Raw genomic sequence first — 17,403 nt, forward strand, 5'->3', positions numbered from 1 at the left:
ATGTCCTTGCATTGTCCAATGGTGGTAGACAGGATCTACTTCTTGTAAGCTCCTAAGGACTGACTGGAGCAAGGAATGGAGTTTGCAGTGGCGGAGGGTTTTCATGGGTGGATGGGGGTTTCCCATGTTGGGATATGAAAGAATGGTGTGACTGGAGGTTGGGAGTTATTTGGCAAGTGGAACATTCTCATCATCCATAGATGATTGTTGTATGATTTTATCGCCATTCGCATCTCGTCCGATGCCAGCTGAGCTAGGATGAGGGGATTCTGGATTATGATTTGTATTTCTCTATTGTCCATCAGAACACTAAAGGTTATGTTTTGGGTTTTGAGACAAATCTCCATCTAAGAAGATGGGACGGATGGTGGCGGTAGTAGACTCGCATACATTGGGGTGACTCTTGGTAGTTGTCCATTCACCAGAAAAGGTTTTATCAGAGCGCTTTGGTTCATTATCGGAGTAGAAGGGATTTTTGGGTAGTTTAGACTGGTTATTTGTTGTCTTAGTAGAATGGAGGAGCGTGGAGTTCAGGCCATTTTTACAGAGAAAAAGTTGTAAAGGTGCTGAGGTAATAACTTTATTATTTGAGTCTCCAAGTTCTTTGGAACTAATAATAAAAGAATTATCATTTTTTGTCGGTATTTCTAAAGGGGTAAAAGTTCTTGTGGGGTCAGGGTTACTAGAAATAGGGATTAAAACTTTTTTGGTAGCTGCTTCCTTAGCTACACCAACTGGAGTTGAGATGTCTAAATATATGGCTGAGGGGGGTGCCATGTCAAAAAGGTTACTTTTGGAGTTATTATTTGGGGAAGTCGAAGGGGCAACTACTAGATGTAGCCTTAGTGTGTAGTAGGTAGATTGCAGGGGATGCATAGGGCGTTTGGTCCTCAACCGCTTCCTCTATGGAAAAGGTAGTGTGTCTGGGGTTTGAAGCAGTTGTTGTGTCATCATTACTAGAGTCAAGTCTATCCTCAAAGACAACGTGGTACAGGTTATAATAGCAATTTGAAGTTTCGGTTAGGTCCTCATCAGTGATAAAAATTTTTGAAAGTGATTTTTCAACATACTTATAAACTTACCGGTGGTGGTGTAGAATAATTTGACGTTAATACCTTCCCTTACCGATGGTTGTGGAGGAGTAGCCTGTGGTTTTTGTGATGGATTCCTCCTTCCTATTAGAAGTTAACAATTTCACACATTTCCTCTCGTGTTTCATTGTTCTGGGTTCTTTGCATCTGGTTATTATTATGATTTTTAGTGGGGGTATTAGTTGTGGGTGTATTGTTAAAGGCACAACTGATTTGTGTGAGGCCAATTTCGCCACAAGCCTTGCACAGGAGGTCCGCACACTCATACACTACCTTTGGCTTGAGATGGTCAATGAAGATAGGTTGTTTGATCGGTATCCCAATGGGGACTTCAATACAAATTCGTGCATCGCCCTCTGTGTGTCGATGATGTACAGACGTCGGTTTTCACTAGCCTACCAAGCTTTTGTTTGATTTTTGCTAAGATTGTATGGTCAAAGTACTCTGTTGGCAATTCAGGATGACGTATCCAAATGGCACCGTATGTTTTGTCAGCCTATGATGCAATAGAATTGGGGTGACATTTTTTTATGTATAGAAAAACCCATTAATGAACCATGGTCCATTCTGTAGAGCCAGACACATGTTTTCCTCTTTGAGGAATTTAACAGTGTAGTAGTCAGAACCTAGATGAATGAGTGTTATCTCATTGGACGGGTGCCAAATATTTGTTAATTGTTTTTAGTTGTCATGTCTTATCTTCCTTCCTATCGTTTGATAATAATGGAGAAGGATCACGACTTTTGGATCTTTATTCTTTCCTCCATAGAAAGAGATGGTTGATTTTCTGCATGTCTTCCTTGACCATTAATGGTGTCTATTACTTGTGGGTCCTTTTTCCGCATGAACAACATCAATTGTGTCAATATCCATAATAGGATCAGTGCTTGACATAGGGATTGGTTTAAAGAGAGCATTTATGAAGGACATGAAATCACTAGGAGTACTTAAAGAATTAATTGAAGGTGCTGGATCTAATATCATTTCGCTTCTATCATGTGGATATAGTGGATTTGGAGGTATGTTTTCTAAATGTGACATTTGTTTCTTGTAGTGAGAAGGTTCTCTTTCTCTCTCTAAGGAGGTTGAAGTCAAAAAGGTCAAGTACTACTTGATAAGAAACAGATTTTTGTTTATTAATTATTCAATTTTATATTTCAACAAGTTAACATACCTATTGTGGTTGTATTTTGACACTTATTATCTGACAATTGTTCATGAAATTTTAAATCAGCACGATTGAATAAGTCTAATTTGTTCAATCTTTGTTACCCCCAAATTAAAAATTAATAAATTATAATAGTAGAAAAATATAAACTAAGAAAGAATTTGCATCAAAATAGTAATCAAAACAAGAATAATAAACAAAAGTTAAAAAAATTACGAGATTGTGTAAGTTTTTTCCTTTTCTTAATAATCGAACTGTTCCCTTTTGGATTTAAACCCTTCGAACTGTTGCTCCCCGAACCACCAACAGTTTTCTACGGCAGAAATTTTTTTATTACATGTCATAAATATCTTTCCAATAAAACAAAATTCAAAGCTGAATGTCACAAAAATTAACACAACCATAATCATATATAAATAAATACCTTAACACTGATCATTATTTACTCTTAATCTTTTATATAAATGGGGATTTCATCCTCAAAATCGCTATCATGAAGATAATTTTCTTTGACCAATTTTTTTTTACCCTTCAACTTTCTATCAACAACAAAAGCCATTTTTTTCTGAACTTTGTAAGATGAGGATAAATTAATAACAATATACTCATTGCTTCTAATACCTACGTTGTCAGGCGATTGAGTGAACACATTCAACTAAATGATGGGCTTGGACATATGATCGACGGGCTATCAACATATTTGTTAAGCCTAGGGATTTTACCTGAGTCATTTTCATCTAACAATGGTGAAACTATGGTGAAGAGATAGTAAAGAATTGAAATGAAGAAGATTAAATGTTAAGAGATATGGACGAGGAATATAGAAGGGTTAACACATACGGATTTCGGGGAACTATAACTCACATATGAATAACTACACCAAGTTGATTGGTAACATAAAAAGTTGTATAAAAAAGGAAGAAAATAAATATGATCCCAATAAAAAAACCAATAAACGCAAAAAAAAAAGAACACAACAAAATCAATGGAAAGTGTATAGTTGAGTCTGTAATAAGAGAGATAATATTGATAAAATTTAATACCCTAATTATATTCCACATAAAAGGAAAATGTAAGACAAAGAGCATGTTAGAGGAAAATCGGAAAAAATAATTTATTTATGTAGCACCTTAGAAAATTTTTGAACTACGACTTGAACCATTCTTTGTAGTGAGTGAGAGTTTTACCAAGGAAATTAAAAAAAATCTTAAGTATTAAGGCCAGGTCACTAGATGTAACACCTTGAGTTCTGAAAGAACTAAATTAGAAATAACAAAAATCTGAAATTAGGATAGTTAAGCTAAGAATGAGTTGAGTCAACTTAAAATGATCATAACTCCTAAAACATGATAATTTAGGTGTACTACAAGATATCTTAGGAAATATCTTTCAATTATATTTTCAACACCACTGAGTTTTCTAAGTTTCGAGTTCGGAAGAGTGAGATATGACCTTTTGAAGTTAGACGGTCCAGTTAAGGAAGGTTACCCAAAAATAGTGAGGATATTTTGGTCTTTTCCTTATCCAATCAGATTTAGTTCATTTTTAGTAATATTTTAGGTGTCTATTTTATTAGGTTCAGTTTTATAATCCTAATATATGCCTATGGTTTTAGTTGAGGGTTCAAGAAGAGAAAAGAAGAGAAAAGAGTAGAAAGGAGGAAAGGATCAAAGCGTTTGTTCAAGAAATTCAAGATTTCGTGAAAAACCTAGTTCTTTGAGGTATGTGAGCTTCCATCGTGTTGGGTTCATTCACCCACAATCCAATATTATTTATTCAGTGTAATGTCGTTCATGAAATTTAATAATTTAAGTTCTTGATAAGTTCTTGATAAGTGTTCTTGAAGTTTCATTAAGTTTTGATGTAAGATTCTACTTGGGTCAACTTTAAACGACCATATCTCTTAGAATATTAAGAATTAAGTATGTCATAACCAATTCAATTAAAGGTAATTGAATCTATTTTTCAACGCCCCCAAATTTGTGTCAATCCAATTTCTAAGTAAAAAGTTTGACTATTTTAGTAACCTATGCAATGTTGTTACAAATTAGCTGACTGGAAAGAATTAAAAAGGGTTGTTTTTGTTTCCTTACCTCCAAGGAAACCCTAAACGAATTTCCTGACTAATAGAAGGCTAAAAACAATCAGATTTTCTTGTTCGTTAAAGAAAATCATAATCCATGGTCATAGAGATTTCAAGTAACTAATTCAAGAATCTTAAGAAAGGTTTTCTTGATTGTTTACCTTCAAGTTAGGGTTTCAAGGCTTCTAATCAAGTTCTTCTTCAAGATTATTTAATAATATTGTTTTTTAAGTATATAAGGCTATCATAGTTTTGTACTAGTTCTTCCTCACGCCTTACATATACTTTCAGATCAGTAAATAAATAATCTAGGATTCTACCCCTAAATTTGAGTATTGTTGAGATAAGTCGATTTTAAGTTCTTGAGTTCATGTTTATTTTAAAATTTTTATTCATAATTATCGAATTTCTATATTGTTATTGAGATCCTTCATATCATGAACCATAACTCTTGAATTCATAATGCACATTCAAGAGAAGTTAAGAGTACAGTTCAATAAAGTATTTAAGTTCAATTTGTGAATTCTTTGAGATCCATCATTGATTAAGTTTTGAGGAGGTTATGAAGAGAATGAGAAGAGTCATATACATGATTTCCATGTAGTATGTAGACCTTCGAGTCGATTCGTTCATGCCCATAAATTTCGTATGGACTCCACAAATTGAGTATCTTTGAAAGAAGTTGTTCTTCAAGTTCAAAGTGTTGAGTATTGAGTTCATAATATCCTTTGAGATTATATTTCTAATCATGGGACTATTATATGTTACCCATAAAGTCCTTGATTTGAATTGTCCATACCCATAGTTCTGCATGAACCCTATAAGTCGAACAGTCTTGAGATGAAGAGTACCTTTGAGTTCTCGAGTTGAGTAGTTCATGCTCATAATTCCGCATGAACCCTCCAAGTTGAAAATCATGAAATCATCCATAAACATGAGATCATGAAACTTGAATACATACTTCAATTCAAGGAAAGTTAAGAGTCAAGTTTAAAAGTTAAGAAGCAAGTCAAAACAAAGTTTATCAAGTTCTCAAAAGTCTTTTACAAACGTTTTAACTTTGTTTTAAGACTAAAAGTTTCAAGTTAACCTAAGAATAAAGAGTTAGAGTTCACTTCTAAAAAAGCTATAGGGAACTAAGTATTGCCAAAGAATTTATAAACGTTTTCACATTTAAGATAAGAGGAAACTAAGATTTCCAAAAGATTTTTTGAGCAAGAAAAGGGAACATCGATTCTTTTAAAGCTAAGTGTTGAGCAATTATCTCAACCTAAAGAAAGAAGTTATTTTACAAACCCATGAGCTAAGTATATTTTTGGGAGTAGTATTGAGCACAGATATGGGGATGCGAGTTCATAATAACGCAAGTCTCTATAAACCATGTAGCCATCATAGGTATTAATGGGTCATACTTTTTAGATGATCACATAAGTTAAGCTAGTGGATCCACTAAGTTAAGTTAGCTTCCTATACTGATGGCAAGGTATAGGTCGATCCTTGGCAGCGCGAGGTAAAGTGTTGTATCATCAATATAGCTCTTAAGTGATGATTGTCGGTTAGAGAAACTCCCACAACAGTATTTGCATGGTTCCTCAAGGGTTTCTGCTTAGTATGAATGGGGGTATGAGACTTCATTTATGCATTGCACATGTAGACTTTGAGAGGGATCATGGTATATATTTTATGATATTATGCTTATGAGTTGACATCATGTTTTTAAACAGTTTTTCTTTGTATTGTACTTGTTTTAAACTTCTTTATACCGAAATGAGTCAGTTTAGTCAGGAGGTCGTGGGTCTTGTCCCGACTTCCATCATTATCAGTTAGAGCTTCATAGATGGTCAGTATAATTGAGGAGTCTATATTAATCATTTATCTTATTAAATGTTTTAAAGACTTAGTTGTCTATTTTATGGAGAATTGAATATATTATATTTTTCAGAGTTTTCTTTGAGTTAAATTTTTGTATTTCAGTTTCATGAATTTTTTTCTGTTTTAAGTTTTTGCATGCTTAAGTTAGTCTTCCGCTTGTAGTTTGGCAGGATGAGGATTTGCTTGGGTACCAACAATGATTCTTTGAGTGTCGGCCACGTTCAGAGTGTAGACTTGGGTCATGACAACTTAAATACAAAAAACAGTTATTTTGTTATGCATATAATTTTAAAACTATGATTGTAATTAAGTATAAGTATATTATATTTTGTTAATTAAAGTATTAAGTAGTATACTTTTGTAATTTTCACTTATGTGTATGATTCATTGTAATATATATTTTATGGTTTAATGATTCATGATAAAATAGATCCAGTGTTGATAATGAAGTTGAAGATGATACAATATCTTTGAAACCAGTTACGCATAAGTAAGTACTTATCACATCTAGAACTCTTCACAATTTTATGATGTAGCTCGAAAAGATAATACCGAAACTTTGGATGCAATTAGAAAAGTTAGAGATAAACTTCAACTAGATTTATTGTTAACAAAAAATAAACACAATAAAATAATATTTCACTAAATTGTCTTTGATATATTTGTTCTTTAAAGAATTATTAATTAATAGTATAAATGGGACCACATTTTTATATATGGGTCTGCTGAAAATATATTATCTTATTAATTTGTTGAAATAAGTGATTTTTTTTTCATTGAACCAAATCGGAATCAGAGAAAAATATTACCTTAGAGAAATTATTAATTATCGAATATTAATTTAGTGATGTTCTATTGTACACTAAATATGTTGTTATGTTGTAGACATAGTAGGGGTGTGCAAAACCATACCAACCAATAAATCGAACTGAAAAAATATAATTGAGTTACTGTTAATGGGTTATTGGATTTTTAAAAAAAAATTATTCGGTTATTCGTTCGATATCGGTTTTTACTATTGGGTTATTGGGTAAACCGATAACCCAATAAGATGGAAATAATTTACTACTAGATATTAATAATTTAATATATATAACTTAACACTATAACTATATCAAGTTATTAGTTTTCTACCCACTTCACGCTAAACCGTTTTACTAGTCTTCACTGCTTAATCAAAAACTAAAGACTAAAGTAAGGGTTCACGATTGTAGCTATTTGATTTCAGTTTTGGTTTTAATCTTGTTGGACTATTTTGATTATAGTTTTAGTTTATAATTGTAGGTTGTACCTTTTGTAAGTTAGTTATGTCTGTAATATGATTAACAAAAAAAAATTCATACTATGTTTTGGCGGTGACACGTAATTATAACCTTTGAATGTATTTTCTCATTATATTTTTTGTTTCACTATATCAAAGAATTTAGAGAAGTGAAAATTTATATTTTAAGTACATTTTCTTATTGGATAAACCGAATCGATAACGACCAAAACCCGATAAAAAATATTTTGTTGGTTTGTTATTGAATTAGCATATTCAAAAATAAAAAATCAATAAACCAAACTGATAATATATAAAATCGAACGAATCGACCAATGCACACCCCAAAGACATTGTATAAGATTTTAAACGTGAACCAATGTAGAAAATACCTTCACACAAAATCAAAGAGAAGTATTTCACAATTCTAAAGGAGAATATTCGTTCGTCACATTTCCTGCTTCCATTCTGCTTATGTGTTTGCTGTTTGGTACTTGGGAGAATATTTTTCAGGGAAAAGGGTCTGATATACCCCTCAACTTTGTCATTTGGAGCTGATATACCCCTTGTTATGAAAGTGGCTCATATAAACCCCTACTTATAAACAAATGGCTCACATATACCCTTTTCCTCTAACGGAAATGAAAAAAAAGATGATTTTAATCTAACTTTTTATTATTTTTTTCTACAAAAATATAATCCCATATGAGTAAATTTAATCCTCGTCAATCATATTTTTTTGACTTTTTTTTTGTTTCAATGACTAATTTATAATTATTATTTTGATAATCAAATTTATTTGTGTTTCACTAATATTCTTGTAAAATTTGTTGTACATGACCAAAATTTTTTCTTCGAATACAAAAATCAAATTACAATACAGACAAAAAAATTAGTTTAATTTTTTTTCTTTAAACAAAGGAATGAAAGAAAAAAAACAAAATAAGAATAAGAAACTCAAATAATTATAATAAAAGAAGTCAAAAAATAATTTATGTATTAAAAAAATTAAAATATACCTTGAACTTTGATAGAAGAATCATATATACTCCTAAATAATTTTTAAAAAAAATTAAAAGTAATAAATATAAATTTAAAACTAATTTTTTTAACTTCCGTTAAATGAAGGGTATATGTGACCCATTTTGTAACGGTAGGGGTATATGTGAGCCGTTTGTATAACGGTAGGGGTATATATGAGCCACTTTCATAACGAGGGGTATATCAGCTTCAAATGACAAAGTTGAGGGGTATATCAGACCCTTTTCCCTATTTTTCATTTAATATGTCGAAAAGATTCTCTTAAAACGAGTTGATTTCTTACTTATTTTCTAATGTTTGATAAATATGCAACGAAATGTCAGTTCAAGAACATTTATTTGTAATCTAATAAAAAATTATAGAACTGGAAAGGAATGAGGGTGGGGTGTGTCAAGAGGTAGGGCTTGGGGCATTGAATGGGTGGGTGAATAGAATAAACATAGGATGCAATTTCTGAAACTTTTTCTTCTGCTTTCATTGAATAAATCATTTTTCTCATTTTTAAGATGTTTGTTTTCCCAAAGAAAATGTATAACAAAAAAGTTGTACAACCAAATGCAACGCAAAGTCGCCGGTAGCACCTCAAATATGAAATTAAACTTTCGAACTTTACTCTAAAAAGTAATCATCAAGATTGACAATTGCAACAGTTACTATACCCTAACTCAAGAAATACGGATAAAAATGAATGGATGCAGGTAAAATTCATTATAATGTAGAACTTAAATTCCAAAAACATTGAGTGTAAAGAGTTTTATCTCGTCTGCCTATATCTTGATAGACAGAGTTACCTCATACTTGCCTGATATCGTGTGAAAGGATAGTCCATGTGCATAAAAACCATAAAAACCACAAAAAAAGTACAAAAAAGAAATCTGTATCTGCAAATAATAACCAGCTCTCTCCAAGCCACTTCAACCAAAATCAGTCCCAATAGAAGAAAGATAGCATAAATAGTAAAAGGCTGCTCATACCGATATACTATAAGCAATATACAGTATTTCAATCATACACAATATCACAGGCCAATACACAACATAACATTTCAATGGTTTAAGATAATATCAATTTCCACATTAGTAATTTGGAGACCATTTAGCTACACCTACTCTCCCCTGTCATCTTCCTCAGACATGCCATCCCCTCCATGCCTGCGAACAAATTTAGTACAAAGTTGAGGCACAACCATACGTTCAAGATAATATGATCAAATTTAGTAGAAAGCATGATACTACTTTTTTTACCACGATACTTCAACAAAGAGAACGAGAACAGTAAAGAGACGACACATCATGAATAACTAGATGTACATAAGTTTTCAGAATAACAAAACAGCTCCTGAGCTGTCCTAGGTCATTACTACTTGCTGCATTCTTGAATAGTTTGATGAGTCCGGAGCCAAAAGGACAGCAAAATAGGCCAAAAATTCCAAAAGGGCAACAAAATTGAGTAGAGAACCACAAGGTAACTTTTGTTAACACCGTTTAAATCAGGTTTAATGAAGTAAGGCGCAAACTCCTATGCGGCTTATAAGGCGCGAGCTGTCAACGTCTCGTAAGACGCATGGCGGCTGTGCCTTGTAAAGCGCATAAGATATGCGCCTTGTCACTTGGTTCTGTTCTTTCAGCATCCTCAACTAATTTTGGATATAAGCCGTTAGATATTGATCCTACGTCGATAAATCTTTTGGTTTATGGTATAAATATTTTTTCATTTATTAGTTGGGAGGATTCATGAAAATTCAAAGAAATATGACGGAATATTCCATGCAGGGAATTCTCCACAAATTAAGATTGAACTAAATCATTCTACGATTTACATAGGAGAATAAAATCTAAAATTATGTGATGTAATATACAAATTACATATTTATTTGTTTTTACAGTGCTCTTTATATTTTAATTACTTCTTCTGACTCCGTCTCATATTATTTGTCCATTTTTTCTCTATACGTGCCACTTAAAAAAGCATAAATAAAAAATACTTTATATTTTTTTTTAGTATAAAAATCAAACACATGTAAATATTCACGGTTACAGCAGCAAAAGGAAACCTGAATAAGAGAGCAAATGGTGGTTCTTGATTAGGAGATATTTGAGCATAATTCCAATTGTTAAAATAAATATATTTATTGAATACATATAATAAATGTTTTTAATAAAAATTTATTAATAAACTTAGACATGCAAAATCTTTAATCAATTTTTTTTAATTATGCAAAGGACAAGGCGCAAATCCTATGCGCCTTACAAGGCGCAGCCACCATGAGTCTTGTAAGACGCTGGCGCTCGCGCCTTGTGAGGCGCATAGGAGTTTGCGCCTTACTCCATTAAACCTGATTCAAACAGCGTTAAAAAAAGTTGTCCTTTTGGTTCTCAACTCAATTTTGTTGCCCTTTTAGAATTTTTGGCCAATTTTCTTGCCCTTTTGGCTCCAGACTCATAGTTCTTAAACTTGATCTAATATATTGGAGATTATAACAAGGAGATTGCAAAGAGCTAACGTGCACCTAGCCAGCTGTCATTATTAAATAGTTGAAGCTTCTGTTAATTAGTTATAAGTTTGTTGGAAGATATTTTGTATGGATGATAAGTCAGTTAGCAACTGTATATAAGGTGTGACTCAACAGAATTAGAGTAGATGAAACAATTTAATTCCCATATGTTCTTCTCTGTATAGCTTCATTGTAAAGTTCAGTAATGGAGATTCATGCTTTAGATATAGTTCTTCACTGATTTCATGCAATCTATGAGCAGTGTATCGTGGTATCAGAGCAGGTGTATCACACCTGCAGCAAAATATCTTGAAAGACAATTTTAAGACCAAAGATTTGTGAAGTCTTTGATTCTTCCTAGGAATTGAATTTGCTAGAAGTTCAGAAGGGAGTTTAATGCATCAAAGGAAATATGTCTTCAGTCTGATCCCAGATTCGGGATTAGGAAGTTCCAAGCCTATAGACATACCACTAGAGCAGAACCAAAAACTCGCTACTCATGAATTTGATGATTTTGTTCAGAATGATTCTGATTCACCTCTATTGGATATCACTGAATATCAGAGACTGATTGGAAGATTGTTATATCTCACACTCACAAGGCCAGACATATCCTATGCAATTCAAAGCCTAAGTCAATTCATGCTGGCCCCTATGGCCTCTCACATGAATGCTGCCATCAGGATAGTGAAGTATGTTAAACAATCACCAGGCCTTGGAGTGCTACTTTCAGCAACATCCATAGGTTCCTTACAAGCCTATTGTGATGAAGATTGGGGGTTGCCTTGATACTAGAAGGTCCATTACTTGTTACCTAGTCAAGTATGGAGATTCACCAATCTCATGAAAGTCTAAGAAGCAGTCCACCATTTCCACCTTTTCCAGAAGTTTAGCTGAGGCAGAGTATAGTAGTCTTGCCTCTGCTGTGGCAGAAATCACTTGGATCATTGGACTATTTAACACATTGGACATACCTCTAAGCCTACCTGTTCCTTTGCACTGTGATAGCAAAACAGCCATCCAAATTGCTACTAATCCAGTATTCCATAAGAGAACTAAGCTGATACAGCACGTATCTTCCATACATATTCAAGGAGGAAGAAACGAAGAAAGATAGGAGAAGATACTGATTTGCATCTTCTCAAATTCCTGGAGGTTTCACCCATGGAGCAATTGAGCAGTTTCTTACCGTTATTAAGAGTTACTTGGCAGTTTCTTATGGTTACTAGAAGTTATCTATCCTTATCCTAAATAGTAATAAAGTAGTTATCAGTTATCTATTATATAATAGGAGGACTAGTAAATAAGTGGACAGATGGTAATATATCTTTTATATGCATAAAAGGTTGTTCTAACTTTTAAGAATACGAGATACTTGTCTCTCTTTGTATTTTTTATTGTTCTTCGAGATACAAGATACAAGATACTTGTGTCTCTTTTTGTATTTTCTATTGTTTTTATTCGGTATAAAACCTCAGTTTCTATCATAAGCACATTGACATTGATTTTCACTTTATTAGAGAGAAGGTCTTGAAAGGGTTTGTGATCATACATTATTAGTGCTCCTCTGAACAGCCTGCTGACATTTTTACTAAGGGGTTGAGTAGGTGTCAACATTCCCATCTTATGTCCAAGCTGGGATTGAAGAACATCCCATATCACCCAGCTTGAAGGGGCTATTGGAAATTATAACAAGGAGATTGCAAAGAGCTAACGTGCACCTATCCAGCTGTTGTTATTAGTTAGTTGAAGCTACTGTTAATTAGTTATAAGTTTGTCAGAAGATATTTTGATGATAAGTCAGTTAGCAACTGTATATAAGGTGTGAGTCAACAGAATTAGAGTCGATGAAACAGTTGAATTCCCAATATGTTCTCTCTATAGCTTCACTGTAAAGTTCAGTAATGGAGATTCATGATTTACATATAGTTCTTCACTGATTTCATGCAATCTATGAGCAGTTTATCATAATAGAGTGGAAGCACTTCCTAAAGTGGGGTGATGTCAGTTATATTACCCTCAAAGTAATAGTAAGAAAAGGAAGGTGTTGAAAATGTCTCAAGATATTGCAAAAACAAATCAGCTAGTCATATTATCCCTAAAAGATTTCTTTTGCAGAAATCAGTTCATGAATAGCTAAGTTTTAAGGATTTTGAATTATATTTATTAGTCCTACGTGGCTTGAATTTAGGAGTTAGTTTCCTCTTTATTTGTTATTTGAATTTGCGGATAAGTTAGTAGCATAATTTTCTATTTCAGTTAGAAACTAAAGCTATGAATGTATGTCTCTGAGTTGTGAATAAAATAATTCCCTTTGACAGCATTGCAGTATTTTATTTTATTATCTAAGCCTTCCTATGTTATTTCCCTAATTTTTTCTAAAAACCAACAATTGGTATCTAGAGACATCAAATGGTGTATGCTGAGAGATGCCTTAAAACTTCTACTTGCATGAAAAAGGGAGCCATTGCTAAATCACTGCTCAGCACTGGTGTTTCGGGTTGTTTGGAAAGAAAGAAATGAGAGAATTTCTTTGGATAAGGTAGATAATGTTCTCAAATACAATTGAACTGTTTTGCTTAGTTTTTGGTGCAAGCAACACTGCTATGAGAATTGTATAGAGCTTGAAGCCATGTTAGATTTAGTCTGTTCATTACACGACTTGTGGTGCACGTACTCTTTTGGATGTTATAGCTAACCAACACTTTGCTGGCTCAGATCAATAAATTTTTCTTTATTAAAAAGATATCATGGTAGACTGCTGGAAACATAAAAGGTACATAGTCTAACTCCCATACCCATCTAACAGAAGTTACATGAAAACCAAACTTGAATGAGCAATCCAGTTCTCGAACACTTACCGCCAGGAAGTGGTAAGGTTCCGAGCTTTTCTATCCAGCTGAAGGTTTTCTAAGGCAGATGAAGCACGACTTACATCTTCTGCAAGTTCATCATTGTCATATCTCCAGTTGTATTCATCCTTCCTGTATCCAGATACCGACGAACCTCCTCTTCTATCTAAAATTACAACCATCTGTACAAGATTAAACATTTATCCAGAAATTAATACAAACAAAGGAAGTACACTACCTACAGGATGACTGGGCTGCAGGACCTGGCCTGTGGAATGAAGATGGTCTCAAGTCAAGATCTCAAATTCGAAAAGAAAAATAAATAAATGCAAAGAAAGATAACATAATAGTGTCTTATGTGAAAACCTTCCCAATGGAGGTAAGCCCCCGGCAACTGAAGATGAAGAAGGCCTCCTCATGTTCCTTGGTTCTAAATTGGGAAGAGAGTCAGCATCTGGTGTTGTCAATCTCCTCCCAGCACCCCTTCCTTGAGATAAGTTCTGTGATAGAGATTTAAAAGCTTACTAGATAGACTTGTATATTAACCATAATCAATTTGAATGCAGAAAACGTGAACTGCAAATGATATAACTATCATTTAATGAAACTTCTTAAACATTTTTAAGACTCTAACCAAACCTGGAACAGGAGACTGTTAAACCATCACAAAACGAAAGTTTCATGTACTAACATACTTGTGTACACTTAAAAAATTTTAAACCAGCATTTGCATAATAAGGATGCTCTTTACTAAGTCAATCGCATCTGAGCAAGGTTAATGGTTCAAACATAAACCATTGATTGCATGACGCAGACATACCTCATAGAACAAAGAAAAGAAAGAAGTGTTTGAAGTAGAACCAAGAAACAAATTTTGTCGAATAAAATTAAGCTTAATGGTCTTTTTCTCTTTTAATAAAATAAGCTTAGTGATATTTATTGTCCTATTGGCCAAGAGAGCTGTTCCTAATTAGGCCTTGATGCTTTCAACTTACTTACTTTCATCTTCTTCTGTGATTTGCTTCTTGGGACCTCTAGCAACATGTTTTCCCCCCTAGGACCACATTTGGTCATAGCATTTGTAAGCTATTTATCGATCTATAGAAGAAAAAAAACACGAGGAGAATTTCGGTACTATATGGAGAGAGGGCCACAACTGCATTAGGATGTCGAGATAACCACTCTTAACAAACTGAACTATTTATATATTTAACATATTTCCTACATCTCCCATATTGAATTCATCCTTCTCAACTTGTGTTTTTTTCAAGAATGATAAAATTGTATCCCCAACAAACAAGTTCCATAGGATTATCAATGATAATTTCCCCACCTTTCTTCTTTTAATTTTCTTCTTGTAATACTAATAGAAACATAAACAACACCATAAGCAACTGACAGATATATGTCTAGAAGTTATCTAATATAAGAGGTTTATCGAACCTCATACTTCAAGAATCCTTCGAGAACATCCAAAAGCAATGGGCCACTATCCCCATTCCTGTTAAGATCGTATCCATTTTTGCTGCTAAATTCTTTTAGCTCTGATTTCCAAGAATCCTTTTGCTGCAAACAAGAAATCTCTTGTAAATTGAAATAATAACTGACAATTTATGCAAAATGGTCTCAATTCATTAAGGAAAGCTGTACAATATTACCAAATTACACTCTGGTAAATAAACTTTGAGTGAGTGGTTTAATTGAGCCCAGTCAAAATATTCACATATCAGTGCAGTTAGCAGCCTTCCTGCATTCAGCAAGGGAGAAAAATAAAAAAAAAAGTTAGAAGGAATCAATGTGGGAGGATATATGAAATATTAACTCTTCTTAAACTAGTAAAACACCTACCTTTATGCATTGATTATAAAATTACAGGGCCATCGTAAGAGGCATTTTACCATAAAAGTAATATTTGGTGTTCAATGTGTAAACATCAGTGTACTTTGTAAGAATCCTTAAGCAACTATAAGTGTTATTCACTTTAAGGTAATTATGCAAGGAAAACAGAAAGCACATGTGCATAATCTACAACACTTCAATAATCAAATAAAATAAAAATAAGCATGACCGTAAAGCATAATGGGTAAAAACCCAAAATAATTAAAACATATAACTGAGAACCTGAAGGGGAATTATGGAGTTGCTTCGCACGCTCATTGCAGCTACCCAATAATGCAGGAGGCAAGCCTTCGTCCTTTTCAATGGTCCTATCCTCCTCTTCTATCGCCTCAAAAACGCTTGCTCTAAGCTCAGCCTAAGAAATGTAGCCATGCAAAATGTGTAAATATCTTGTGGCGACCAGACTCCAGAGTTCCAATTATATCAACAAAGGAGAATCCTGAAGAAGGAACTGCATGTAACAGAAAATCTTGTTTTGATAAACAAGATCATCAGGTTTCTTTTACCAATAAATAATTTCTTAATCAAAAAGCTACCAAAAAAATCACTATGATTACAAATCCAACATAAAATAGCAAACATTTGCTTTCAGCTTTTATCTAATTGCAATTCCTCTGTCAAGGTAGTAACAAGAACTCTCATGAGTGGAAACAAGTCAAAACTGTTTTATGGGCCAAGTTTATCAGACATAAATTGACAACACTGGCTTCAGTTTAATATTTCTATAATCTGCTAATATGACTGTTTACAAATTCTACTTCAAATCAAGTAATTTCGCGATGTACTTTTTCTGTGACAATCACAATTTAGATTGTTAACCTCTTTTGATTATTGCTTTTGTATCATTCAACTACCAGTCAAACTGACAAAATTTCTTTACCATTTATTTGTAGTTAAATTAGCATTAGAAAAGCAAGCTACATACAAGTACTATATGGCTATCTAATTAATAGAGTAACACATTGATACGTTTATTTCTCTCAGTTCCCTGGAAGCCTATACAGCTTCTTGGTGCTTCACACAATCTTATCTTATGGTTTTTGCTGATAGAATCCTCGATAGGATTCCCAAATTTTATCATTCATTGGTATTTTCTTTTGATGCTCTCTATATATCTTGATTTTTTACAATTCACCACCATAAGTTTCTCATTTCATGGCCCAAAATGTTTCAAAATTTTAACCCCCAAAGTCACCCTCAAATCTTTGTTTTCATATTAATTTTCAAAGCTTGGGACAATTCTAAGTTCCCAACTTTTCTCTACTATTCCTATTATTTTTCTTGGATTAGATAGGAGGCTCATAATGTGGGCACCGCAAAGGGGAATGCATGATGGGGATAAATCTTATACTTCCAGGATACAAGGTAGCAATTCAACCGGTAGGTTACAATTTAATCCTCCTTATTCTGTATATGACAATCTTTTCTCTAAGGAGTCATTTAGTTTAGAAAACTCAGGGATTTTTCTGTAGGGATTACTAATTCAGAGATTGTAACATGAGGACTATTCATTGTTGGATGCTCAGTTTGGTTCTATTACAAATTAGTGTTGTTTTTTTTTGTGTGTATATATGTGTGTGTGTGTATGTATGTATGTATATATATATACACACATACATACACACATACATACATACATACA

General features: G+C 33.2%; 1 protein-coding gene across 1 annotated transcript in view; it reads right to left on the reverse strand.

The window, feature by feature from the left end:
* Nucleotides 1-9,429: 9,429 nt before the first annotated feature.
* Nucleotides 9,430-17,403, reverse strand: part of LOC107015931 (protein TONNEAU 1a-like) — a 14,380-nt gene continuing 6,406 nt past the window's right edge. The window contains exons 2-8 of the mRNA XM_015216379.2: nt 15,984-16,116; nt 15,521-15,609; nt 15,306-15,428; nt 14,229-14,362; nt 14,105-14,130; nt 13,872-14,028; nt 9,430-9,667 (exon numbers count right to left, since the gene is read on the reverse strand). Coding sequence (XP_015071865.1) covers nt 9,622-9,667; nt 13,872-14,028; nt 14,105-14,130; nt 14,229-14,362; nt 15,306-15,428; nt 15,521-15,609; nt 15,984-16,116 — 708 coding nt within the window. The 3' untranslated portion in view covers nt 9,430-9,621. The remainder of the gene's footprint in view (nt 9,668-13,871; nt 14,029-14,104; nt 14,131-14,228; nt 14,363-15,305; nt 15,429-15,520; nt 15,610-15,983; nt 16,117-17,403) is intronic.

This window comes from Solanum pennellii, chromosome 4, assembly GCF_001406875.1.
Source record: "Solanum pennellii chromosome 4, SPENNV200".
NCBI lineage: Eukaryota > Viridiplantae > Streptophyta > Magnoliopsida > Solanales > Solanaceae > Solanum > Solanum pennellii.